The sequence below is a fragment of the Microtus pennsylvanicus genome, chromosome 7 (genome assembly GCF_037038515.1).
Source record: "Microtus pennsylvanicus isolate mMicPen1 chromosome 7, mMicPen1.hap1, whole genome shotgun sequence".
NCBI classification, from domain to species: domain Eukaryota; kingdom Metazoa; phylum Chordata; class Mammalia; order Rodentia; family Cricetidae; genus Microtus; species Microtus pennsylvanicus.
The window spans coordinates 119,028,839-119,056,110 of NC_134585.1; the positions used below are offsets into that span (position 1 = coordinate 119,028,839).

The 27,272-nt window shown below is 50.3% G+C and overlaps 3 protein-coding genes across 3 annotated transcripts in view; 2 read left to right on the forward strand and 1 right to left on the reverse strand.

The window, feature by feature from the left end:
• Window positions 1-4,289: 4,289 nt before the first annotated feature.
• On the forward strand, window positions 4,290-14,510 carry Anxa9 (annexin A9). The gene is made up of 12 exons (XM_075978182.1): window positions 4,290-4,378; window positions 4,734-4,830; window positions 7,503-7,597; window positions 7,797-7,910; window positions 8,142-8,232; window positions 9,567-9,646; window positions 9,764-9,823; window positions 10,462-10,546; window positions 10,681-10,776; window positions 10,871-10,929; window positions 13,320-13,442; window positions 13,749-14,510. Exons 1-12 carry the CDS (start codon window positions 4,304-4,306, stop codon window positions 13,809-13,811), a joined length of 1,038 nt encoding a protein of 345 aa, XP_075834297.1. The 5' UTR covers window positions 4,290-4,303; the 3' UTR covers window positions 13,812-14,510.
• Window positions 14,511-14,606: 96 nt separating this feature from the next.
• Mindy1 (MINDY lysine 48 deubiquitinase 1) lies at window positions 14,607-27,127 on the reverse strand. The gene is made up of 10 exons (XM_075978176.1): window positions 26,622-27,127; window positions 20,899-21,661; window positions 19,203-19,260; window positions 18,705-18,769; window positions 18,102-18,260; window positions 17,759-17,861; window positions 16,883-17,025; window positions 15,699-15,890; window positions 15,284-15,436; window positions 14,607-15,136 (listed from the first exon to the last, which is right to left on the reverse strand). The coding sequence occupies exons 2-10, from the start codon at window positions 21,349-21,351 to the stop codon at window positions 15,056-15,058; spliced, it is 1,407 nt and encodes a 468-aa protein (XP_075834291.1). The 5' UTR covers window positions 21,352-21,661; window positions 26,622-27,127; the 3' UTR covers window positions 14,607-15,055.
• The window catches only part of Prune1 (prune exopolyphosphatase 1), a 35,650-nt gene continuing 35,496 nt past the window's right edge, over window positions 27,119-27,272 (forward strand). The window contains exon 1 of the mRNA XM_075978179.1: window positions 27,119-27,219. The gene's annotated coding sequence lies outside the window, so the exon portion shown is untranslated. The remainder of the gene's footprint in view (window positions 27,220-27,272) is intronic.

Consider the following 27,272-nt stretch of genomic DNA (forward strand, 5'->3'; position numbering starts at 1 on the left):
AGGTGATTTATTAAGAATACTCTCAGTGGTTGCTGGTGCCCTCTTGTGGCACTCCTGGGGAATGGCAGGAAAGAACTTAAGCCTGCCAGGATTGGATTTTACAGAAAGAAGCAACTGTTACTAGTATAAATAAGATTGTAACAGTTCTTGTTGCCATATGTTAGCATTTGACACGCATACTTAGTGCTCCGTGACCAGCACTTTTCTCAGGATTTTATATGTATTTGTTAGGATCGAACCTGGGCCTTATCCTTGAGAGGCAATGGCTCTGCCGCTGACCTACATCTCCACCTCAATATATATTATCTAATTCTCCCAGCAATCTATAACATAAAAACTCTTTTTAAAGATTTATTTTTGTGTATGAGTGTTCCACCTGCATGTCTGTGAGCACACCACGCGTGCTTGGTGCCTGGAGAGGCCAGAAGAAGGCATCGAATCTCCTGGCGCTGGGTGCTAGGGACTGAACCCAGGTCCTCTGCAAGAGAAGCAAGTCTTCTTAACTGCTAAGCCGGCTCTCTCCAGTCTCTTGTTTCTCCTTCTGTGTATATGAGAGAGGTTTTGTGTTTTTCAGTGCTGGGGTTGGAACCAGGGACTCGGCTTCTTATTCAGCCTGGTTTTGTTTTTAAAGAGTTATTTTAGTCAAGTGGCGGTGGTGCACACCTTTAATCTCAGCACGTGGGAGGCAGAGGCAGGAGGATCTCTGTGAGTTTGAGGCCAGCCTGGTCTACATAGCAAGTTCCAGGAAAGCCAGAACTACATAGAAAGACCCTGTCTTTAAAAAAACAAAACCCCTTTTTTTTTCTTATTTTACATGTGTGAGTGTTTCAACTACGTATATAGCTGTGCACCATGTACTCGCAGAGCCCAAAGAGGCAAGAAGGGGGCATGGGGTCCCCCAGAACTGGGATTACAGACAATCCTAAACTGCCCTGTGGGTGCTGGGTATTGAACCCTAATCCTCTTCAAGAGCAGCCAGTGCTCTTATCTGCTGAGCCAGCTCTACAGCCTGCCCCCAGGCTTTGTTCCAAGAATAAGGAAACAGCCGGGACTGTCAGGCACCTATCCAGCATAGTCACCATCGTCCGCGAAGTCAGAATTCTGTCTCTGGGGGGTCTAGACCTGCAGCTTTCAACTTAGCCACAGTGTAAAGATTAAGCCCTATGGTGGGGGGTGTTAGGCAGAGCACAGGCTATCCCATTAGAATTAGTAGAATTTCGGATAAACAATAAATAACTTGTCAGTAGAAATAATCACATTAAATATTTGGGTCATACTTTTAACAGCAAATCATTCATTGTTTATCTGAACTAACTTAAGTGGAAGTGGTATATTTTTATTTATTTAATCTAACACCCCTAATTTGCAAGGTGATTTTTTTTTTCGAGACAAGGTTTCTCCGTAGCTTTTTGGTTCCTGTCCTGGAACTAGCTCTTCTAGACCAGGCTGGCCTCGAACTCACAGAGATCCGCCTGCCTCTGCCTCCCGAGTGCTGGGATTAAAGGTGTGCGCCACCACCGCCAGGCTGCAAGGTGATTTTATGCTTACACAGATTGCCTCATTTATTCCTCCCAAAGGAACCTATTCTCAGACACAACAACCTCTCCTCCTCTGCCTACAGTTTCTCCCGTCCTTCCCATTTAGAGATGATGAAGTTTCTAGCGCAGATTATAAAAAAGTGGCAGACTGGGGGTGATGGCTCACACCTGGAAATCTCAGCACTTGAATTTGAGGCAGGAGAATTGTGAGCTCAGGCCAGCCTGGGCTATACAAAAAAAAAAAAAAAAAAAACCCGCACCTTCCCTGAAACAAGCAGAAACCAAAGCTTCGAGGGGAGAGCAACCTGACCTTGGAAATCAGTGCTAGAGGAGAGGACTGCTCCCCTGGGCTTCCCCTCAGCTCCACACAGGCTGGGCACAGGCACAGTAAAGAGAATCCTAAGGATCCAGGAATGGGGGTGGCGCACGCCTTTAATCCCAGCACTCAGGAAGCAGAGGCAGGTGGAGCTCTGTGAATTTAAGACCAGCTTAATCTACAAGGTGAGTTCCAGGACAACCAGGGCTACATGGAGAAACCCCGTCTCAAAAAAAAAAAAAAAAAACACACACAAAACCAATTAATTAAAAATTGGAGATTGCTGGGCTGTTGGGCTGGTGACACACACCTTTAATCCCAGCACTGAGTAGGCAGGGGCCAGGCTTGGTCTATATAGCGAGTTCCAGGACAGCCCAGACTATATAGAGAGACCCTGTTTCAAAAAACAAAATAAATAATAAGCAAATAAAATAAAACTTAGAGATTGACTGTGCCGGCTGGAGAGGTGGCTCAGAGGTTAAGAGGTCCTGCGTTCAACTCCCAGTAACCACACAGTGGCTCACAACCATTTATAATGAATGAGATCTGGCGCCCTCTTCTGGTGTGCAGGCATACACGCAGGCAGACCACTATACATAATAAATAAATAAATCTTTTTTAAAAAGCAAACGAAAAAGAGATTGACTCTGATTCTAAAATTGGAGTATGTTCTCCACTTGAGTGAGGACCAAAGCCAGCATATGACCTCCATAATGGAACTTCGTTACCGGAGTCCCCAAGCTTGTTCTCTGTGTGGAATAGCAGTGACTATGTTGTGGCCCTCTCCTTCCGGGGTTCTGGGAGATCAAGGAAGACCATTCCTGCCCCAGGACTGAAGGCAAGAAAAATACGGCTCCCCAAGCCTTAAGGGGTCAGCCCCGAGGTTTAACCGCTTAGGGTCCCAGAGGCTCCGAGGGACTGAGCGCCTGCCGCTGTGTGCTACCTCAGGTAGCACCCTGGGATTGCATCACCCTGAAGCCTAAACAGCCAGGGAACACTGGCAGCTAAAAGGCAACAGGAGGAAACTGAAATCCGGGCCCTGGGATCCTCCTCCATCTGCTGGCTGCCTTTGGGAGCGCGGTTCTCCCACGGTGCCGGTCTGCAGGGAACACCCTCTGCGTTTTTCTCTCTTGACTCTGCATCTGCCTTCATCTGATTACCTGTGCGCCCTTCCTTACTCACAGATATAAACAATTCCCTTGCCTCCCCACCCGTGCTGGCTGGCTTTCCGAAGGCATAATCACAGGAAATTCTGGGCTGGGACCCCCTGTGGGGTGCAGGCTGGGGTGCCCTGATGGTATGTGTCCCAACAGGTTTTTCTCTATCAACCTTGAAATCAGCCTGGAGCCTGCCTGACCTACATTCCCCTTAACCCCCCCCCCTTACCCCCAGGGAGCTGGAGCCAGTGGTAGAGCCAGGTTAGAAGCAAGACTCAAGAGGCTAGGTTTCTGTGGTCCCAACCTGGCCCCGTAGGGAAAGCAAGGCACAAAGCCTCCTGTGTCCTCCGCTGAGCCTGAGAGGCTGAGTGGAGTTCACTTGCGTGGGTTAAGGGCCAGTTCCTGGGAGGAGAGATGCTAGGCAGGGAGGTGTTTGCTGGTAGACCCTGTACAGCCTGGTCCTCTCCCACGTCTGGGAGGGGCCGAGTCAGAGACAACAGCTGGGCTGGTCTGCAAGAGAGGTCATCTGACTGGCTGCTCGGTCTGGGCTCCTCACTCCTCCTCTTCACCAGCAGGCTACCCAGGAGCTGGTGCCCACACAGGCAAGCCACCAGGCCACAACACCCACCTCACCTCCAGCTCCTTCTGGGTAAGTCCTGGAACTGAGCCCTTATCTGGGGGAGGGAGAACTTACTGGTTGAGGGAGGAGTGGTGCGCTCCTAGAGTGTCTAGTCTATGCCCAGGTACCCATGTTCCTACACGGACAGAGACAACAGCCCGGATTCCACCTGCTGACCTAAAGACCCCATCTGGGGGGAAGGGCAGCAGGCAGGAAGCAGCTCTACAGGTAGGGGTTGGAGCTAATCTGTGGGGAGCTGACTCCCCCTCTCCCCTGTGCCCATCATTATTGCCACCTCACCTCAGCAGTCGGAGAATCCAGGCCAGGGAAGGGAGGGACCTGACCTTCAGAAGGGGGCACCATCTCAGACTGAGGGTTCAGGGGCTTTGGGGGTGGGAAACCGTTGGTAAGCGCTGGTTCCAGCAGCCTCCCCAGCCAGTACTGGCTTCGGAAAGGAAGGGGAAAGGTAGGCACTTCCTGTTGCCCTGATCTTCCATCCTTACACCTGCTCACAAAGAAGTTCGATATTCTGATATTCATTCATTTATTTCTGCAACAAAGGAAAGGCATGGATTGAGAGTCCCGGCCCCAGATGGGAGGCCATCCACAGGCCCAAGTGGGACGATCCCCTCAGCTAACTCCTATTTCCTTCCACAGGGAAGCCAACTGAACCATGTCTGTGAGCAGTGGACCAATCGGAGCATCCCTGACCCAGGAGATCCTTAGCTCGCTGGGCCTTGCCAACAAGGTACGGGCTGTTGGGACTTCAGAAATGCACGTGTGTATTCCACAGTGCTGTGATTGCTCTTGCCTTACACTTGACCAATCAGTGCTCTACCACTGAGCCACAAAATCCAGCCCCAACAATCAAGTTTAATGTGTCCTCTCAGGGGCCAGGAGATGTTGGGGAAGAGGAAAGTAGAGATAGCTCAGTGGGGTGAACGTCTTGATGACCTGAGTTTGGTCCCCAGGACCCCATGGAAGCAGACAACATCCTTAGGAGTCCTCAGATTGTCCTCTGCATGCACCCACAATAAATGAAGAAGATGGGAGGAGGAGGGCAGGCTCCCCCCTCATGATGCTACCTTCTCATGCTCTTGCAGACAGCAGCTTGGGGGACCCTGGGCACCCTCAGGACTTTCTTGAGCTTCAGTGTGGACAAGGATGTTCAGAAGCTGCTGAAGGCCATTACAGGCCAAGGTAAGCTCCTGCCCTTGGTGTTTAAGGGCTGCTTTTCACTGTGGATCTGATTTTTTTTTTATTTTATTTTATTTATTTATTTATTTATTTTGATTTTTCGAGACAGGGTTTCTCTGTAGCTTTGGAGCCTGTCCTGGCACTAGCTCTTCTAGACCAGGCTGGCCTCGAACTCACAGAGATCCACCTGCCTCTGCCTCCCAAGTGCTGGGATTAAAGGCGTGCGCCACCACCGCCCGGCTTTTTTTATTTTATTTTGAGATAGGGTCTCATTTGTAACACCAGCTAGCCTGGAGCTCACTATGGAGACCAGGCTGGCCTCCAAATCCTATCCATCTGCATCTGCTTCCCAAGTGTTGGGATTGAGGGTGTGCATACCACACATAACAGGGTCTCACCCCTATCTCAGGATGACTTCAAACTTGCGGTCATCCTCCTGTAGCAGTTTCCTGTGTGCTGGGATTACAGGCAAGAGCCCGCTGCAGGTCTGCCTTTCTCTCTCTCTGTCTCTCTTACAAATTTATTATTTATTATTTTATTTTATATGTATGTATGTTTAGCCTGTATGTAGGTCTCTGCACACACAAGCCTGGTGCCCACAGAGGCCAGAGGAGGGGTTCAGAGCTCCTGGAACTAGAGTTTCAGATGGCTGGGAGTCACCATGAGGGAACTGTGCTTGGGAATTGAACTAGGGTCTCCTGGAAGAACAATTGGTGTTCTGTGCCGCCACCACACACTTATTAAATAATAAATGTTTTAAAAGAGTCTTTTTTGTTTTGTTTTGATACAGGTTTCTCTGTGTAACCCTGGCTGTCCCGGAACACTCTCTTTAGACCAGGCTGGCTTCGAACTCACAGTACTACCTTCCTCTGCAATCCCAAGTGCTGGGATTAAAAGGCATATGCCACCACCACCTGGCTTTTAAAAAACTATTTTTAAGAAGCCGGGAAAGCGGAGTTAGTGATGTTCTGGGGGTACTGGCGATAAGATATCGATTCTAGCGTGTCCAGTTCTGTGGCAGTGTGTCAGACCCCACTGCCACCTCCCCCGTGTGAGGTCAGGTTCATTCTTTCCATTCTCACACACGAGAAAACTGGACTCAGAGAGAGACTGAAAAGCTTGCCCAAGATCACGTAGTTTATAACAGGAGATCCGGGATTTTAAGCCAAATTAATGGGCCTCACCCCAGAAACCCTTTTAAAAATTATTTTTTTAATTTAAAATATTTATTTATTTATTATTTATACAGTATTCTGTCTGCTTGTATGCCTGCAGGCCAGAAGAGGGCACCAGACCTCATTACAGATGGTTGTGAGCCACCATGTGGTTGCTGGGAATTGAACTCAGAACACTTGGAAGAGCAGGCAGTGCTCTTAACCGCTGAGCCATCTCTCCAGCCCCTGCTTTTAAAAATTCTTATTTCATTCATTTATGGTTTTATTTTCTTCCCTTCCTTTTTTAAACCACCATACTAGGCCACTTTTGCCTGAATTAGGATTTGAGTCAGAAGCCAGATGGTAGCGTACACCTTTAATCCCAGCACTTGGAAGGCAGAGGCAGGTGGATCTCTGTGAGTTCTAGATCAGCCTGGTCTACAGAGTGAGTTCCAGGACAGGCTCCAAAGCTACAGAGAAACTCTGTCTCTAAAAAACAAACAAACCAAAAAACGGTGTCCGTGTGTGTCTGTAGGCATGTTTTTAATCCCGGCACACTGGCTGCACTTAACCTCCTGCTGTTTCAGCCAACAGTTTCCACGCCACAGTTACCAGCCTGCTTCAGTGGCCGTGGCCTGGCCACTCAGACCAAAGCCTAGCAGGCTTCTGTTGTCATTGCCTCTAAATCACTATTGTTTTATTTATAAATAAAACAAGAGATTCAAAGTCTGGGGTGGAAACCAACTAGCTCAGAGAGGCTGAGCTCACATTCTCTCTTTGCTGGTGCATCCCCAAAAGAACATGTTCTTTCTCTCTGCCCTCCCCCCAAAAGAAGCCTTACCACTCAAACCCCGCCCTACTGCTTCCTACTGCTTCCTGTGTCTCTCTATCCCCCATGCCCTCTGAGGCTCTATGATTACTTTCTGTCAACTAGTTGCTAACTCAGCCCCCTGACCCAAGGTTAATTTTATTTAATTAATGAGAATGTTAACTCAGGGTTCACAATGTGATGAAATATCCCCCAACATACTCATGTGAATGCTGTGTCATGGAGGCCAGAAGATCCTGGATTCCCTGCAGCTGGAGTTACAGGTGGTTAGGAGCCACCTGATCAACTGCTGAGCCCTGAACTCGGGCCCTCTGAAAAAATACTACATGCTCTTTTTTTTAATTTAATTTAATTTTTTTTTTTTTTGAGACAGGGTTTCTCTGTGTAAAAGCCCTAGCTGTCCTGGAACTAGTTCTGTAGACCAGGCTGGCCTCAAACTCAGAGAGATCTGCCTGCCTCTGCCTCCCGAGTGCTGGGATAAAAGGTGTGCACCACCACCTACCGGCAACAGTCCATGTTCATAACCTCTGGGCCATCTCTCCAGCCCCTCTGAATGTTTTTGGCATTTTCTTTGCATCTTCTCTGAGAACAAATGGAAGCAGGGACGACATAGGCCTGGTCTTCCCTTCCCTGATCTTAACTCTCTTCCTGTGAACTCCCTGGCTGCAGCCTGGTTTTGTCTCTTGGTTCAGGTGTGGACCACAGCACCATTGTGGATGTCCTGACCAATCGGAGCAGAGAGCAAAGACAGCTCATTTCTCGAGCCTTCCAAGAGCGTACCAAACAGGTGGGACCACTGGCTTTCCAGGAGCTATGGGCAGGGTGGAGACCCCTGGAGGACGTGGGATCAGATCCAGCCGTAGCCAGCCCCGTCCTCCGGGCTAATCAGGGACTTGGTGGCCAGGCCTCTGATAAAAATCAGATTGCCATGATTCTGGGGCCTTCCTGGACCCATGCCTCTGTCTGTCTGGGGCCCATTTATGCAGGACCTCCTGAAGTCCTTGCAGGCAGCACTGTCTGGCGACCTGGAGAAAATTGTGGTGGCTCTCCTACGGCCTGCAGCCCAGTCTGATGCCCAGGAATTGAGGACAGCCTTGAAGGTACGGGGGGCGGGGGGACAGTTGCTGGGTTGTCTGGGGAACAAGGACACCAACTGAGAAAGGAAGGATAGCTGACTAACACTGACCTCTCCAGAGAGTGGGCCTAGCAGCCCCTCAACCCTCTTGTGACCCAGATGGAGAAGGGGATGGCACCTGCTCTCCAACCCTGTCTGCCATCTCGCTGGGATAATGATATGTCCCAGGGTCAAGTGGTCTCACAATCTCTTGTAGGCCTCAGGTTCTGCTGGAGATGTAGCCTTGGAAATTCTGGCCACCCGAGCAGCACCCCGACTGCAGGAGTGCCTGGCAGTATATAAACATGGTAAGACTGTGTGAGGGGTCCCCAAGAGCTGAAGAGGGGTCCCCAAGAGCTGAAGGTATCACGACAATCACTCCACCCCTACGATGCTTACAGATCTGGGACCCTGGCTGACCAAATTCTATTCCCTTAAGGTCTCTGCTCCCGGCACCCCCACACTACTCCAGTGCCTCAGTCTCCCCAGGGGAAAGAGCCCTATGTGGTCATTAAAGAAAGAGAAACAATGATTAACTTAGTCTGGATCCCTAGGGCCAGTTTCCCAGTGGTGACATTAGGCGCCCACAGTCCCAGAGGCCCCTTGTTACCTTCCCAGCCCCTTGCTGCTGCCTGGGGGACAGGTGGTGACCCGAAGTCCTGCCGTACCCATCAGACCCTGCCTCACCTACTAATTTGCGGGCTTTCCCCACCCTCATCTCGCCCCATTGTGCTCACAGTCCCTCTTTCTCCTCGGTGCTCAGTCAGTGCTGGTCTGTGTCCTTAACCCTCTCCGACCTCCAGCATCCCCTCTTGGTTCTGTTTGCATCTTTCTTTGCCACCCTTTCTTTCCATTTCCCCCTGTTCTGGGACATCATAGTTTCCTGTGGATGAAATGTTTTGAATTCATGATCTTCATGCCTCAGCCCCAAGTGCTGGGCCTGCAGGCTTGGGCCTCCATGGCTGACACTTTTTGTTTTCTCTTCCTTCCTCCCTTCCTTCCATCCTTCTTCCTGTACTAGAGATTGAGCCCAGGGTTTCTGCACTTGCTAGTCACACTCTTCCACAGTCTTCACTGTTGGCCTTCCCGCTCCTGCTCACTCTCTGCCCCATACTCTACCTACACATCACTTCCTAAACACCGGTGAGGGCTAGGCCTAACCAGCTTCATAATCTGGGCTTCCCTGTCTCTAGTGACTTCTGGTTGCCTAGCGATGGGTGGGATTCCCAGTGGGAGGGTTTGGAGATGAAGCCACTTCCAGTACTCACAGCCTAGGAACGTTTTCAGAGTGGCTGCGATGGCGCCCATGGCTTCCATCCTGGGCACTATCAGTCAGCAAGGCACTCTGCAGAGGAGATGGATGGGTGGCTAGGGGGCTGGAGTTGACAGTTCAGCAGCTGAGAGCATAAGGAGACCTGAGCTCAGTTCCCAGCACCCGCATGGACGGTTCGCAGCCCTCTGCAGCTCCGGCTCCTCCTGGGCACCCCCCCCCCGTCCCCTTCCACATAAATAAAAACATGAAATCTTTGGGGAAAAAAAAGAAGGAGAACTGTTAGGGCCCAGTTGGCCAGGCACCTGACAAGTCCTAAAGCTACCTGCCCTGGGAAAATTCAGGAGTCAAAGGCTCCTGCCTCTGCCCCAGATTTCCAGGTGGAGGCTGAGGAAGATATCAGAACTGAGACCAATGGCATCTTGCAGGACCTGCTTCTGGCCCTGAGCAAGGTAAGGCTTGGCCTGCGAGGGAAGGGACTGGGCAGGGAGCTCTGCTGTCCTGTGAGCAGGATGTCTGGACAAAACTGCCCTTCCATGAAACCTCCTGAGAACAGTGTCTCCACTTAGGGGGGCCGCGAGAGCTACTCTGGGGTCATTGACTACAACTTGGAAGAACAAGATGTCCAGGTGAGCAAAAGGACTTGTGTTTGTACAGACTCCTCCTGGGCCCCGTCCCTGGGCCCAGATCCTGTGTACCCATTTGTGCTCCAAGCCTGTCGCTGCCTTCTTTGCCTCTGCCTCCCGAGTTCACAGAATCCAATCTCATCTGCTGGCGATTCTCCTCCTGTGGGCACTGGATCAAGCAAGCCTTAGCCCTCATCGTGGGGATCAGATTCTTGTGAGAGCAGCTGAGCTGAGCCCCCTTTTTAATCTTCTGTTTTGTTTGTTTTGTTTTTTGAGACAGGGTTTCTCTGTAGCTTTGGAGCCTGTCCTGGAACTTGCTCTGTAGACCACGCTGGCCTCTACAACTCAGAGAGGATTAAGTTCCAGTCTCCCAAGTGCATATGCCGCCGCCACCACCACCCGGCAATCCTGCCTCTTTTTATTACTGTTTATTTTTTTTTGAGTCAGGGTCTCTCCTAGAACTCCTAATGTAGACCAGGCTGATCTCCAACGCAGAGATCCTCCTGCCTCTGCACTATCCTTTTTCACCCTCTGTCCCATTTTCTTCACCACAGTAGATTCTTTGGCTACATCAAAACCATGGCTTCCAGCTCCAAACTGTGATCCTGCCCCACTCTTCACTGGTTCCTTCTCGTCCCTAGGCACTCCAGCAGACCAGAGGATCCAGTACAGCAAGTCAGTGGGTCCTGATCTTTACACAACGGAGCCCTGAACACCTCATCCGAGGTACCCAAGCTTCCTTATCCCCACCTAGCTTGCTCTACTGATGAGTGTGACAGCCAGTGGTGGGGTTACCCTTCCTGTGGTAACAGCGCCACACACCAACTTACCTTTCTAACCACTCCCTACACATACCAAAGTGTTTGATCAGTACCGGAGATGCACTGGGCAAGAATTGGAGGATGCTGTCCGCAGCTGTTTCCACGGAGATGCTCAGCGGGCTCTGCTCAGCCTGGGTAAGCATCTACTCAGGATGTATGAGGGATTTTTACTGGGATGGGAAGCTGCGGCCCTAGATGTGGCTCTCTACCCTCTCACCTTTGCTCCTAGCTTCCATAATGAGAAACACAGCGCTGTACTTCGCTGACAAACTTCACCAAGCCCTTCAGGTAAGAGGCACACTGCTTCCTGTCCTGCCCTTCAGACCCGAGCCCGGTGGAACCTCTGTGGAACCCCTAGCTACTGTGTTCCCTGAGTTTACAGACTGCCTTGTCGTGGGCAGGGGAGTGAGTTCTGGTTAGCACTACATGAGTTACCCACAAGGCACTAAAGTTTAAGTCTATCTTAATGTCTATGTACCAAAACCAGATGAGCCTGTTTTGTTGTCAGAGGGGAAGGTGTTAACTGTCCCAGTGGTTCTCACCTTCCCTAATGTTGCAACCCTCATGCTGTGCTGACCCCAACCATAAAATTATTTCATTGTTACTTCACAAGTGTAATTTTGCTACATTTATGAATCATAATGTAAATATCTGATATGCAGGATATCTGATAATCGACCCCCTGTGAAATGGTCCTCAGACCTCCAAAGGGGTCACAACCCACAGGTTGAGAACCATTGCTCTCTATAAAGAATAACTGCCGGGCATGGTGGTGAAAACCCTAAATCTCAGGGCTCAGGAGGCAGAAGCAGGAGCACTGTAAATCCCAGGTCAGCCAGGGCATCCGGGACTTTGGAGCTGTCTCTGACACTTTACTCATGTTTCAATTGCCCTTCACAACTGCTCGTTGTCCTTGTTCAAGTAGATGAAGATTATGAAGAACAAAGAGCAAATGTCCCGAGCACTCCGGGCCTCCTTTCTCTCCAGTTGGCTAGATTCATTTATTTGGTTTTTCCGAACAAGGTTTCTCTGTGTAGCCCTGGCTGTCCTGAAATTATGTAGACCAGGCTGGCTCCTAACTCAGAGATCCGCCTGCCTCTGCCTCCCCCATGGTGGCTGGGATTGCCCCACCATGCCCAACCACCTTGTCTGGATTTTATTCCTATTATTTATCCTCAAGTTTGAGGGAAAGCCTGGTGGTAGACTGTGTGCTGAATTTGCTCAGGGCTCCACCTGCCATCTCTGCAGCGCTCGCTCTAGTACACGCTGTGAGCAGGCGAGGTGGTGACGCCTTTAATCCCAGCACAGAGGAGGCAGCTGCATCTATAGAGAGTTCCAGAACAGCCTGGGCTACATTGCGTCTGCTGTATTATTTATCTAAGAAGTGGTCACTTTGACTTGAATTTGACAGAATCTAATAATTTTGCTACATGAACTAGGTCTCTGAGAATATATACAAAAATATCTGGGCAGTGGTGGCACATGCCTTTAATCCACTGGGGAGGCAGAGGCTGGCAGATCTCTGAGTTTGAGGCCAGCCTGGCCTGTAGATCAAGTGCCAGAATGGCCAGTACTACACAAAGAAACCCTGTCTTGAAAAACAATAAAAATAAAAAAGGAAGTGTAATATATGAAAGGTTGGAGTTACCACATTTCGGTGGACAGAGAAGCCTCAGCATCATGCCGCACTGATGACTGTTCATATGACAGTCTATATACGCCCTTGCTCAGTCATTCAGAGATTTCCATCTTGACAACAGATCATTACATACTTAACTGAGAAGGCCGGCTCATTATAATGAGTCAACACCAGGATCCCTTTGAAGACCTGTGGTTATCTGTCTCAGTTCCTGATATGAAAGCAACAAATCTATGGGCTACAAGTGGCTCACGGTGGAGCGCTGACTCGCTGAGCCCATGAGGAACACACGTAAAAGGAAACACACATCTTAGTGTATTGAGATTTGGAGACTAGAATTCTTGGATATAAAAAGGTATTATTTTAGGAATCAAACTAGCCAAAAGGGCATACACTTGTAATCCCAGAACCTGAAAAGAAAAAACAAGAGGATCACGAGTTCAAGGCTTGTCAGGCATGGTGGCCCACACCTTAAATCCAAACAGTGTAGAGGCAGAGGTAAGCAGATGGATCTCCAAGAGTCCATGGTCAGTCTAGGGTACACAAGACACTGTCTCAAAAACATGGATCTGGAGAGATGGCTCAGTGGTTAAGAGTTTCTTGCTCTTCCGGAGGACCCAAACTTGATTCCTGGCACCCACGTCCAGCAGTTCACATCAGCTCCAGGGGATATAAGACCCTCTTCTACCTCCGCAGACATCTGCACACATGTCTCATACACTTACACAGACGCACACACAAAAACATAGAAATATATCTTGGCTGAGCAGGGCGGCTAATACCTAAGTCCCAGCACTCTGTGTGAATTTGAGGCCAGTCCAAGACACACACTGAATTCCTATCTCCAAAAAAAAAAAAAAAAAGCCGGAGAAGCCTGAGGATGTAGCTTAGTGGTAAGTAGCATGTTCAAGGCCCTGGATCTGATCCCCCAGTACTACCTTGCCTCCACTCCCTCCCCACCCAGGCCATTCACGCCCTGCCCTTAATGAGAGCACCCCTAATCGCCTGCTGCAGGCTCCCCTATCTGTCTCTTTTCCAGGAAACTGAGCCTGATTTCCAGGTGCTGACCCGAGTCCTTGTCTCCCGGAGCGAGATCGATCTTCTGAGCATTCGGGCTGAGTTCAAGAAGAAATTTGGGAAGTCTCTATATTCTTCTCTCCAGGTGAAAACTTAATTCTCTCCTCTTCAAGACATGGTTTCTCTGTGTAGCCCTGGCTGTCCTAGAACTCATACTATAGACCAGGCTGGCCTCGAATTCAGAGAGCCACCTGCCTCTGCCACCTCAACTGAAGTTGGCTATTTCTTAACCTGGAGCCCTAGTGTCCCAGCTCCCCTCCCCCCACCTTTCCTTTTGTTGAGTCCCGTCTAGACGATGAGCTATTTTTTTGGCACAAGGTAGGGAGGGTTACAATGCTTAGAGAATGATGGTGGTAATGAGTTTGTCTGACCCTGAGTCCCTCACCTGCAGGGTACAGTGAGAGGGGATTGTCACTCGGCCCTCCTGGCCCTGTGCAGAGCCGAAGACATCTGAGACCTTGTGGACCCACCCTGACCCAGCATTCAAGAATCTGGGGATTCCCATGTTTGGTTGAACACATGGGAGACCCCCAACGAACACCATATACCCTAACTTCCTCTTGAGGCTGGTCCTCTAAATTTCTTTGATATCCTCGGATTTCCCTCATCTCTAGCCACATTTTGGGGAGGAGGAATAGGATGTCTTTGATAGTGTCTGCCCTAGGCATCAATCCATACCACGGCCAGAACATCTCCCTGCTAGTTGAACCCTTTGCCAAATCCACTGTCTTTTTAAGTTTCCTGGTTAAAATTTGGGCGGGTCAGGACATGGGTCAGGAAGAGGCCTTGGAGTCGGAGGTGTCTTTGAAGTAGACTTAGCCATTCCACAGGAATCCTGGTTTTGCCCCAGCGCTGCACTGAGCAGTTATCAGCACACCCCACCCTGAGGAGTCTCCCTTCAACTTCATCATCTCTTCTCCCCGGGAATCCCAGGCAAGATAAGCAAGAGTGGACACCAGGGGATCAGAACTAGCGAAGGGCCATCGACATAAACTACCAGCCTTGGAAGTCTCAGTAACTTTCCCCCAGTCCATCTGTCCCTCTCCAGCGAGAGCTGAGAACAGCGCTTCCCACAAAACAGCGATCTAAACCAGGGAAGAGGGAAGTTGTCACGTTCGGGCTCCCCCTGCTGGCCTGTGCGAAATGACAGGCAGGCAACCTCTAGATTCCTGCCTCCTCCCCGGTTCACATTCCTCAAGCGGGTCAAATATTTAACCCCACTGCTCCAGGGTAAGAAAACAACTTATCTCAGGAAAGAAATTTTATTCCAGCCCCCTAGGAAGGCATTAAAATAATAATAAAGATAGAAACCCAAATCAAACCCTGAAGCAAACGGAGACAGGCCTGTGGGTGGCCAGGAGCAGCTGGACAGGGACAGGCACGGACACAGATTCCGGTACCACACCTATCAGCGTGGGTCTGTATATTCATGTGAATATCCCAGGAAAGGGAGCTGGGAACCAGAGACCACCCAGCCATCCCCATAGGGCCCTGTCTGGGAAGAAGAGAAGACAGCGACACTGAGGGCAAGGATGGTACCAAGTCTGACCTTGGAGGTACCTGCTCTGACCCCCAGCAGGGCACATCAATCACCCCGTAAGCCTCAGGGGTTGAGGTGTGTGTGTGTGGGGGGGGATCCTGCAAGCAAACCAGTCAGCCCCTGAAAGAAGGGGCGTGTCCACGCTGTGTGGGGCAGAGTCAGAGCAGCACACAGTCTGACTCAGGCTTCGACCTCTGCCTCCGCTCTCCAGCTGGGCGTCCAGAAGTGGCTCCTCTCCCCTGTGTGGAGGTCAAAGACATCAAAGGGTCAAGATCAAAAAGGGGTGCCTCAGAAGGGTTTAAAACCTCAGAAGGGTACAAAAACCATACGCATTCTGCATCAAGCAAAGCCAGTGCCCCTGCCTACCGAGAGAGGGGCAGGCTCACCTGGGGCAAAGGCGCCCTGGTTTGCACAGGCTGGACAGCTTGCTGCTGTTGATACTCCTCTTGCTGAAGTTGTTGGGCCAGTTCCAGGTCACTAAGGCCCAGCATGCCTTGTGGCTGCTGCTGCTGCTGCAGGGACAGGGCAATCAGATAGTCCTAGAGAGAAAACAAGTCACAAGATGGGCTAAGACCAAAGGTAGAGAGAGATTCAGGCTAAATTTCATATTTCGTCCAAATTCCCCAGCTCTTCCCTCTCTAGTGGAACGCAGGCATGTCTACTATCTGTGGTCGCAGGAAATACACCCAAGCAAGGCAATGACCTAAGGGTAACGTGAAGAGGCCGCGTGGGACAGCCTTCAGCCAATAGAAGGCATGAGGTTCGCTTATAGGACACCACCGCTCCGAGGGCCCCGCACACCTGGTCCACCTGCAGCTGCTTCTCTGGGGAGCCGCCCCCACCTTCTGCTCCGTGGCTCTTCCCTAGGGAATGGCTGAGGTGGAAGTCAGAGTCACAAAAGCAACTGTCGCCATCCACGTTATGCAGGCTCTCCCACACCACCTGCTCCTCCTGGAGAAACCCCTGGTCAGTGACCAGAAGGTACAAGTGGCTCTGCGAAAGAGAAAGACAGCCAGGGCTGGAGTGTGCGTCGGCTCATTCCCTGGATTTGGTCCCCAGCACACACCCCTTACACAAGCTGAAAAGGACAGCATACAGATGGGACAGGAGACACAGAGACAGTTCACAGTCAGCCAAGAGAATCAGTGTGCCGACTGGAGCTTAGCTTACTTAGCACTGTGAGTCCCATAGTTCTTAAATCTGTGTGGCTGTGGGAACAGGAAAGGATACTTGAATACAGGTGAGTGCTGTGATTATCCTGGTTAAGGAATCACTGGGGCTCGGGTACTGGGTACCACACCGACTCCAGCTTCCTACTCTCTTTCCTCTGCTCTCTGTTTACTGATGTCTATAGAGATAAACCCTTTTGAGAACCAGAAAAACTGGGCATGGTGTCGCATGACAACCAGCCCTGGGAGCTGGAGACAAGAAGATCAGCAGTTCAAGGCAAGGCCAGGGGTGACAGCGCACACCTTTAATCCCAGCTCTCTGATGCAGGCAGACCTCAGAGTTCCGGCCCAGCCAGGGCTGGATGGGGAGTAGAGGAATGAGCAGGACCAGTCTCTTCTACTCAATTCCTAGAGAGCTCTGGCTTCTAACTTGGAAAGACTGTTGTGTGTCCCTTTCCTGCCCTTGACGACAGGCTTATTCCTCATAACCGCTCTGGTCAGTGTCATTTTCAGGTAGAAGCCTCAAGAATGAACGCACTGTGTCATTCTCTTTTCCTGCATATATTCCAATATATAGAAAGGCTTTTTTGTCACCCTGAGTCCCAGAGTGAAGATGGTGTGAGACAGGATAGAGCTAGTTTGCACTGGACATGTATCAGGAATTAGAAACAAACACTTGTGGCAAACCACAAGGATTTTAGGGGCTATCTGTTACCATGGCTTAGCCCACTTTATCCTGCCTGACACACTGACCCCAGAGAAAAGGGCTCAGGGAAATGACATTGTTCCTGCTCCCCTCCTCCAAAGCCCCATCACCTTGTGCTTAGTCATCGTGCTAAAGTGGTTGTTTCGAAAAAAGACACTGAGTTCGTCTTCCTTAGCAGTTGCTGTGAGCTCACACAGGCCGTGGTAGGTCAGCTGCGCTGCGGTGGTCTCCAGGAACTGCTCTGAGATCAAACCTGCCAGAAGGCAGAATATGCGTGAGCCTTGGATTACATCCAAACCCACGACAGGAAAAAAGCAAAACAAATCAAAAGGGCTGGGAGTCTGACTCAATTTTAGATCTTTGGGCAAGATCCTGAATTCAGTCCTGGGTGGGGCAGCACACGCCTTTAGCCCCAGGACCCAGGAGGCAGAAGCAGGCTGGTCTCTGTGAGTCCAAGGGCAGCAGGCCCCACGCAGCAGTTCCAGGTTAGCCAAAGGCTACACAGAGAGACCCTGTGTCAAAACGAAAACCCCTAAGCCTCAGCAAAGCCCCAAAGCAAACAAAACAAGGTTTATCCAAAAAGTCCCGGGAGCCTCCGAAGCCCCTTTGCAAAGCTACCCTAGTATGGTTCAGATTTAGACTCTATGCTTAGCATGTGCAACACCCCAGGTCTGATTCCCAGCAAGGCGTACACATACATGTTGAAACTTGGTAATTCATGCTTGTGGTCCTGGTACTGGGGGGGGGGGGGCTGGAGGCAGGATCAGAGGCTCAGCCTAAGCTAGAAGAGATCCTAGAGAAGCCCTGTCCTCAGAGTTGAGATGAAAACCCCTCCTTAAAGCCTGACCGCATTTGCTCAGTCAGGACAGCTAGGGGTTGCGAGGGCACATCTGTGATCTGAGCTCTCAGAAGGCTGAGGCAGGAAGGGCAGGAGTTGCTCAGCTGCCTTCACGCGCAATCACAAGGAAAGAGGGCACCGCCCTCACCTTCGGTCACGAGGTTGGGGTCGCTGGAGTGCTTGCAGGTGATTATCTTCTCCACCAGCTGATTGTAACTCAGTTTCCCAACAGCGCTCACGGCCTCAGGACTCTGGGGAGTCGGATCGGGTGGGACAGAAACAAAGAGATTTTATTTTTAAAGGAAGGAAGTGGACCAAGCCCCTAGGACTGTGGCTGTGATCAAAGACTCCTGAACTCTTGATGTCCGAGGAGCGGGTCTTATTTGTGTGTGGTTTCCTGGTATTGGTATGTGACTCCACCCAACAGTATTAAAAGTCAAGGAATTCTGCACCACTTCAGGCTCCAAACCCTGTCACTCCTCAGTCCTCACCTGTGGATCCACAAGCCAGCCATGGTACAGAGGGATGCCCAGCAAGTCAAAGATGCTGCATTCGGGCGTGTACTCAAAGTCAGAGACACCTGTGAATCGCACATTGACATCCAGACCTGTGGCCAGTTTAGGGAGCACAGTCATTGCGTCGTCCACGTTCTGGGGGGAAAAGACAAGGAAGGCAAGTCCAGCACCCTCCACCTCTCACGCCCATCACCCAGAAACAAGTCAGAAGTCCTGTTGTTCGCCTCGGGCTTTCTTACAACCCGTTTATTTTAATCCCCTCCTTTCACCCCCAAGACAAGGTCTCACTATATAGCTCTGGCTGTCCTGGAACTCACTGTGTAGACCAGACTGGCCTCAAACTCAGAGATCTGCCTACCTCTGCCTCCCAAGCTGGAATTAAAGGCGTATAATACTATGCTGGGCTGCCCCATTCTCTCTATATTTAATATAAAAATGAACTTTTTTTTCATGATAGAGATGCCAATTCCCCACCCCAGAAGATACCAAGGTTAGGGAATCACCCACAAAGGCTTTTCAGTAGGTCCAGTGTCCCCCGCAAGCCTGCAGCCCCCATGTCCACTGCCCCTCTTGCCTCACCTGCTGAAAGTTAAGTTGAAGGCCCTCGGACTTCTCCTGGGGCTTGATGGATAGGAGGCAGTTTCCTGCAAGACAGGAAACTTATCAGCCTACCCTGCCCTGCCGGTTGTCCCAAAAGCTGGCTTCCTCCCCTTCTGGAGAATGGGGTAATGCCTCAGGACCATGGATTTTCAAACTCTAAGCCAGAATTTTAATTTCTCAGAGGAATAAATAGGTTTATAGAGGTGAAAGACCTCCCTGACTGAAAGCCAAGGACAGCGGCCAGGGCTGCACGTCAGTGATACAGTCCTCGCCCAGCGCTGTCAAGGCTGGTGGTTGATCCACAGAACCAGGAGTGGGGTGGGAGGGGAGAAACCACAGGCAGAGCTGGTGCTAGCACTCAAAAGTTCTGATACCTAGATCTTTTACTCTCCAGCTTTACAGAAAAGACACGGACTCTCCTTGCCCTCGGTGCCACATCAGAGCTCCAAATGAGCCCCTGCCCCATGAGCCACTCACCGAGATGCGTCATGAGCTCATCTGATGTGATCACTTCCTTCTGAGGGGGCAGCTTCACCTGGAGGGAGAAGGGGGTGTGTGAGCGTTTACTATCAGCAGTGGAGGAGGAACACATGGCAAGAGAGGGGTCAACCTAGGCATGGCGGCTCATGACTGCAATCCCAGTATCCAAGAAGCTGAGGCAGGAGGAGCGAGGCCAGTCCGGCTTACAATCCCCCAAGAGCAGCTGGTGGTGATGGTGCACGCCTCTAACCCCAGCAGTGGGGAGCCCGACGCAGGTGGATCTCTGAGTTTGAAGCCTGCTTGGTCTACACAGTTAATTTCAAGTCTGTCAAGGCTACACAGTGAGACCCTGCCTCAAAAAGCAAAACAACAAAAGGCAAACAAACAAAAAAAAAGGAGTCAAAATAGAGAGATACAGGAGAAAGATTCAGGTGTAGGACCCACGGTGGGGGGCTCGAAGCCAGGAGAGGGAAGAAATGGGAGGTGCTGCCAGGCACGCCCAGCCTGAGGTAAACTGCAGTCATGGGGACAGGAGCTGGCAGGGACGGACTGGAGATTTAGGACTGGCTTGAGAAAAATCAGGATGGGGAAGAGGGCCAGAGAAGCAGACTCCCAGTATTTTCTTAGCCCACCCCCCACATGAGGACTCATCTCCTGTTAGGAACTTCAGTGAAGCTCTTCTGTGTGACTGAGACTCACACATGCTTGCGAGGTAAAGGACGGGAAGAAGGCAGGCTCTGACACGCTGGTGAGCCACCCCAAAGCAGCCCTGACTTCTCAGCGAAGCTGCCCGAAGCTGAGAGCCCCAACAGTGCAAAGCTAATGCCCACTGGAATAAAGCCAAAAAACTGGAACTTCAGAGGTGGCCCCCAGGATCACACTCCTCCCGAGACACGGTATCTCAGGGTTCTATGTTGATACCCATCAACAAGGGGACTTAGAGACAGGCCCTCATGTGACTGTGACTTCAGAGACCCTCAAGTTTGCAGCACCAAGGCCCATCTGTCAGTGTTAGCTGCTGGCCTGGGCTTGCTGGCCTGTGCGCTCAAGGACTTTCTGGGACCTCCAACAAAGCCACCCTCCTGGCCGGCCACAGATGTGCAAGCCTGAAAAAGAGCTTCCAAAATGTCGTTACTGGAAAGAAGTCCGCAGGGGAACCCTGCAGCGTTATCTGCCCAGCCAACCATTCCCCACTAGGTAAGACGTCTGTGTATGAGACTGTAGTAACCTTTATACAGCATGGTATTGTAAGGAACGTTTGTATGAATGAACCAAGCACATTTGAAAGAGAAATCTATGGTCATCTTTGCCCCCCCCCCCGGTTTTTCAAGACAGGGTTTCTCTAATGTAACAGCCCTGACTGACTTTTTTTTTTAATATTTATTATGTATACAATATTCTGTCTGTATGCGCGAAGGCCAGAAGAGGGCGCCAGACCTCTTTACAGATGGTTGTGAGCCACCATGTGGTTGCTGGGAATTGAACTCAGGACCTTTGGAAGAGCAGGCAATGCTCTTAACCACTGAGCCATCTCTCCAGCCCCCAGCCCTGACTGTCTTGAAGCTCACTCTGTAGATTAAGCTGACCTCAAACTCATAGAGACCCTCCTGCCTCTGCCACCACCACCCAGCATCTGAGGCTATCGTAATTGCCCAGTGCCCCGCAGTTCACAGGCTGTGTTCTCCGCACTTACCTTCCACTGGAGAAAGAGGATATTCATGATGGCCAGGAGAGGACAAGGGCCATTGGTGCTCTGGGTGATGATGGGAGTCCGCTCTCCCTTCCAGGGGATCCACTTGACACAGTAGAAATCGAGATCAGGCTGCTGGGTCCTTGGGGACTGGGGAAGTTCCTGTGGCCTAGAAGGTGTCTCTATTGTCTCCACCTCAGACGATGTCCCACATGGACTTGAGCTAGCTTCAGGAGGAGGGCACTCGAGATTTTCCCCATCCTGGGCTGGTGGCAAAACTTGGTCTTTCGATTCCTGTTCTCCACCTGCTCCATCGGCCTCTGCGCCACCCTTGTCCTGAGGGCTGTCTGGAGCGTGCTCCTCTGGTCCAGACGGAGCCTCGTGGTTTTCAGATTCAACAGTTTCTGCACTATTGGCTTTACTGGGGGCTGGGGGCTCCACCTGAGGTTGTTCCATAGTGGGGTTGGAGTCGGTTGAGAGGGACAAAGGGGTTTCTTGACCTCAGGGACCTTGCTTAAATGACTCTGATAGGCACAAGAGAGACCAGGCCAATAAGGTCATTGAGTTACAGAGCAAAGGGAACAAGAGAAGTCTGGAAGTGAACAGTGTGGAAAGCCAGTTTGGCTCCCAAGTCAGCTTTTCTCAGTGGGCGTAAACTGAAGGCCTTGGCTTGTGCAACCTTTAACCTGCTGTGACCAGATGCGTCTGCCAAGATTGGGCCTCCAGGCTCAGAAGGGAAGGAAGATACCAGGTGGAACTTGCTTTCCTGAAACAGAAAATGACAGAGAATGAAGAAAAGAGAGAGGGTCTGAGGAGATGCCTCAGGGACTGGCTGCCCTTCAAGGGGACCTGGTTAAATTTCCAGCACCCCAGGACACCTCACAGCCATCTGCAACTCCACTTCTGGGAGACCCACTACCCTCTCCGGTACAGATACACAGGAAAAACACCCACACAAAACAGAATTAAACATATTTTTTTTTTCCAGAAAAAGAGAGAAGGGAAAGGTAAGTGCAAAGCCAAAAGACCGAAGAAGAGGGCTGGATAAAAAAATGCTAAAACTATCCTAAAGTGGGCTATGTTTCCCAAGCACCTGCGAGACCCTGGGTTTGACCCCTGGGTTTGTTGTTTCTCAAACAAAAAACAAACAAACAACAATCCTTGTGGCTACAAACAGGGGTGATGTTTATTTAGCCCGCTTGTTAAAGACATCTCATCAGTTCCAGACACCAAACCTCGCCCCTTCCCAACATTCTGAGCACAAAGGCTGCTCATGTCCTTACAGACACCTTCTCCCGGTTTACTCCAGGGACCAGAGAGCAACCATCATGTGGTTGGGGTGAGGGGTAAAAAGGTAACACCATCTTCGTATATTTTGTGCCAAGCCGGTAAGGTAAGAAAATCCGGCTCCTCAAATGACTCTATTTATTTATTCATTTGTTTGTTTGTTTGTTTTACTACGTAGCCTTGGCTGTCCTAGAACTCTGTGAGTAGACCAGGCTGGGCCCAAACTCAGAGCCACCGGCCTGTCTCCTGAGTGCCGGGATTAGGTGTGTACCACCATGCCAGGCTATGGCCTAGAATTTTCAGTAAGGCTCCTATGTCAGCCACCCAGGTGCTGATGTTAGAGGCCTGTGCCATCATGCCCGGCTCTCAGAAGACTTGGTGGAACCTTACACAATCCCAAACCAACCGCAGCAAAAAGGCTCGGGAGGGGCTTCCTGTAGGGAAAGGAAATGTAGGTCATGGGGCTTGTCGGAGTTGGCTAAGCAATTCCGTAACCTGGGCATCCCTGCAAAGACTGAGAATATTCTACAACAGTGGTTCTCGATCTTCCAAATGTGGTGACCCCACAACAATAACGTTTAATAAGTAGCATTATTTTCGATGCTACTTCATAACTGTAATTCTGCTGTTATGAAGTGTAATGTAGTATCTGTGGTCTTCTGTGGTCTTAGGTGACCCCTCCCCAAGGGGCTGTGACCCACAGGTTGAGAACCACTGTTCTAAAGAGCCACTTCATGTCATCCTCCATCGCATTGCCTGTCACACCACTGAAACAATGGACCCAAGGAATTGAAATTTCCCCCGGAATCTCAAGCAGGGAGGAGAAAAACACCGAGCCTTGAAGCAGCCAAACAGGAACCTATATCCAGGAAAAAGATTTCACAGAGTTCTAACAACTTGTCCAATAACCTTCCAAGGTGAGGTTAGGACCCAAACAGCAATGGGTCAGTAATGGGCAGGACCGCACCTTGACCTACCCAGCTGGTGAGCTGTGCACCGGTGAGCTGTGCACCGGTGAGCTGTGCACTGGTATCTGGCTTTCTACTTATTTAGGACTCTGAAGATGGACTCAGCAATGTCACCAAATCACTCTCTTCCTAGACCTAACGTGGCCACATTGAATAAAATCTCTTGTTGTTGTTGTTTTTTTCCTGCTTTTCCCTATGATTATTTTAATCTTATTACATTTATTTAGTGTGTGTATGTGTATGTGTGTGTCAATGTATACATACCTGGAAACCGGAAGAACACTTTCAGAAATTCGTTCTCTCCCTCCACCATGTGGGACCTGGGGTCAAACTCAGGTCATCCAGCAGCAAGAGCCTTAACCACTGAGCCATCTCACTGCTCCTACTTTTCACTATTAGTTCAGTTCTTTGAATTCGCTTATTGGGAACAAGAGGCCAAACCTGGCTTATTAGGGCTGCCCAAGGCACAGGCTCTGATCATACCACTAAGGTATGATCAATAACAACCAAGGATGGGGGCACAGAAAGTGCTTCCCACAAGCCCCTCTGATAGATTGCTCTCCCCGTCTGGAGCTGACATCACAACTCCTCAGTTTCTGTTTGTTTCCAGCAGAGCCGGCACCCAGAGATAGTCTCTTGCTCACTGTTTACATGGAATAGGAAACTTCTGTTAATGATTTACATTTAAAATACTCCAGGGGTGGAGAGGTGGATCAGTGGTTAAAAGCATATACCACTCTTCTAGAGGACCAAGGTTCAATTCTCAGCACCCACAGAGGGCTTTACAAGGATCTGGAACCTAAGTAGCAGGGAATCTGATATCCTCTTCTGGCTTCTATGGCACATTAAGAACATGTGCTGGGGGCTGGAGAGGTGGCTCAGTGGTTAAGAGCATTGCCTGCTCTTCAAGAGGTCCTGAGTTCAATTCCCAGCAACCACATGGTGGCTCACAACCATCTGTAATGGGCTCTGGTGCCCTCTTCTGGCCTGCAGGCATACATGCAGACAGAATACTGAGAATATTGTATACATAAAAAAATGTGATGGACAGACATAAAGGAAAACTGTTGTGGAATATTTATAACTGTGTGAAAATGTACTGTTGTGATTGGTGTAATAAAGAGCTGAATGGTCAATAGCTCGACAGGAGAGTATAGGCGGACTTCCAGGCCGAGAAAGGACTCTGGGAAGAAGAAAGGCAGAGTCACCAGCCAGATGCAGAAGCAGCAGTGACGAGCCTCATGGGAGAATGCAGATTAAAAAATATGGGTTACTTTAAGTTATAAGAACTAGGTAGACTATGCCTCCACTAAGGCCGAGCTTTTGTAATTAATAAGAAGTCTCCATGTCATGCATGATTCGTGGGCTGGTGGTCCCAACGAGAAAGTACTCCTACAGAAGGCACGCATATATATAAAAAATGCTCTGGGCTGGAGAGATGGAGAGAGTTTAAGAGCCCTGGCTGTTCTTCCAGAGGTCCTGAGTTCAGTTCCCAGCAACCACATGGTGGCTCACAACCATCTATAGTGAGATCTGGTGCCCTCTTCTGGTGTGTGTGCAGGCATGCAGGCTAAATAAATAAATAAACAAATAAATATTTTAAAAAATTAAAAAATGCTCACATACAACTATATATATATATATATATATATATATATATATATATATATATATATGATCCCCCACTACTTGTGTGTAGTAACAAAAGCCTTTAATTTTAATTACTAAAGGGGGCTGAGGTAGGAGGATCTTTAAGAGCTGGGGGTATAGCTCAGCGATGGAGCCTTGCCTGGCACACAACACCCCGGCTGCAGGCTCACATCCACTGGCAAGCATTCTCTTCACGGCTCCCATCGAGATGGTTTTCCAGGTGAACACTGGACTTGTTCACCTCGCTGTCTATCAGCGTTAGACATCAAGTAACAGACAGATAGGACTACAGATAGTGACAGTCACAATCCCTTCCTCCCTGGAGTCTCCCTTTATCTCCTTATGCCCCTCCCTACTCAGCAGTGAGAACAAAAAATGTGGCACTGAGTGGTCACGCGCTGAACACAGGCATGGTGCTGGGTTCCATAGCCAGCATCGAAAGAAAGGAAGACAAAAGCAGGGGTTAATTAATTTAAATCAAATTAATTAAATTAAATCTTGCCTTTTTTTTCTTTTAAATGATTTTAAAAGAAATTGCGCTCACCTTGAATCCCAGGATTTTGGGGGGGAGGGGCAGAGACAAGCAGAGCACTGGTTTGCCCAGGCTAACTTCAAGCTTTTGGTAATCTTGCCTCAGTTTTCCAAGTGAAGGGATTTTAAGTGGTTTATGACGTGCCTGACTGGAACTCTTGCCCTCCGTTCAGCTTCTTCATTGCCTGTTCTCTTCTTCTAAACCTTCAGGACTTGGGGGCTGGGAGAAGGCCTAGTGCACAGGAATGGCATTAGCTTGTTGTGATGTCTCAGGTTTGCCAATCCCTGCTGAATAGCAGGGGATCAGGGCAGGAGGATCTCTAGTTCAAGGTCTGCCTGAGCTACAGAGAAATGTCAAAGTTACTGAAAATAACTCAAGAGATCATTCTCCTTATTCAAATATAATTTGTGCTAACTGTGGGTGATTTATATTTTGTTAATTTAGAACCACAATAGCAAAATTAATATGCTGGCCTTACACTTTTTTTCGCCCTCTCCATATCTCTTCCCCTCCCATGGCACTTAGGGTGAACCCTGAAACAGAGGCCACGCCTGGGAAATTTAAAAAGCCAAAGGAAAAGCGTGGCTTTTCTGCCCAAGGTTAGAAACGATCAATAGTTAAGTGGAGGATGGGAAAGCTAGCCGACCAAAGAGAGGAGCTACAAGAAACCACTGGAGAGAGTGGGGTCTCAGCGACGGCCGGCAAGGGCAGGGCAGGAACCGCACTTTGCAAAGCCCAGAGGCAGGAAAGTCCGAGGGGAGGGTACTCAGACAAACTGGGGTTTCAGCCTTTTCTTCTGCCCAAATCCTACACCTCCTCTCTAACTAGACCTACCTATGGGGGCAGGTGAGGGAGTTAAAACACCCGATCCCTTCCTAGTCAGCAGCAGATACTATTACACAGTGGAAGAAGCATATTAAATGGGTAGTCTTTAGCTTCAAGAAGACATTACCCTCTCTCAGGACCCTTCTCTCTCCTTTTCTAGTCTTACCCAATCTCTTCCTCAACTGAAGGCAAACCTTCACGGCCACAATGCTTTGGGATTCCTCTAGAATAAGTCAAACATTGCAATTCTTGCTCCCAAAGAGGGGGAGAAGGTTTGTTTATAATGGGGAAACGAAGGGACCCCCATCGCTTTCACTGCTCTCCGTGCCTAGCAAGGATCCCATTAGCGACCCAGGTGTAGAGACCACAGACGGGACATCAGGTGTCAACTCCCCCCCAGCCGGAGTGGGAAAGGAGAGCTGCGAGAAGAGGCGAAGAAGACAGTTTGAAAACAAAGTTTTTACCTTAAAGGGGTGGATGCGTTTCCGGGAGTGGGAGAGGACTCAATTCTGGCGGCCCGACGCGGGAGGAGGGGACATCGTCGAGGGGCGCCGCCAGCGCCAGCTGCCTCCCAGCTGTCAGCCCCGGAGCTCCCACGGCTCGACACGGCTTTCCTCGCGCGACGTCCAGCCTGGGTCGTGGCCACTTCCGGACTCACGGCCAGTCCAGGGCACGCCGGAGGAGGGTGGGGGGCGACGGCAGGCTGGGGACGGGCTGGGGACCGGTGGGGAGCAGCCCGGCGCTCCCGGGGCCTCCGGCGTCTTCAGGGTTCCCGAGCGACTGACTCTCCGGCGTGCGCTTCAGGCCCTGGCCGCAAACTGGTTTGCAAAGGAAGTTTGTGGTTTTTCTTCTTCTTCTTTCCCTCGGTCGGGACAAAGACAAATTAGCCGAGGACGAGGTCCCTGGAGGAGGGGTCTGCTCAGGCGCGTGGGATTCCCATCAGGGCTGTCGGAGCCGGTGTGCAGCCAGCCGGTGAGCGGCGGAAAGGAAGAGAGAAAAACAACAGACCCTTTCTCTTCCCTCCGCGGCCGCGGGAAGGGACGGAGCGCGTGTGCCTCTCTGGTGAGAACCGGGAAAAGCAAGCGAGCAGCCTGGCTGAGCGGGGAGGAGCGGAG

Bases quoted from the DNA above. Each gene is read 5' to 3' on its own strand.
- Mindy1 (XM_075978176.1), bottom strand. From the start codon at position 21,351: ATGGAACAACCTCAGGTGGAGCCCCCAGCCCCCAGTAAAGCCAATAGT. The intron at 18,770-19,202 runs GTGAGTGGCTCA...CCTGTCTTGCAG, and splicing joins TGAGCTCATGACGCATCTCG to GAAACTGCCTCCTATCCATC. The intron at 18,261-18,704 runs GTGAGGCAAGAG...TTTTCCCCCCAG, and splicing joins TTCAACTTAACTTTCAGCAG to AACGTGGACGACGCAATGAC.
- Anxa9 (XM_075978182.1), top strand. From the start codon at position 4,304: ATGTCTGTGAGCAGTGGACCAATCGGAGCATCCCTGACCCAGGAGATC. The intron at 10,547-10,680 runs GTACCCAAGCTT...CACATACCAAAG, and splicing joins CCCTGAACACCTCATCCGAG to TGTTTGATCAGTACCGGAGA. The intron at 13,443-13,748 runs GTGAAAACTTAA...CCTCACCTGCAG, and splicing joins CTCTATATTCTTCTCTCCAG to GGTACAGTGAGAGGGGATTG.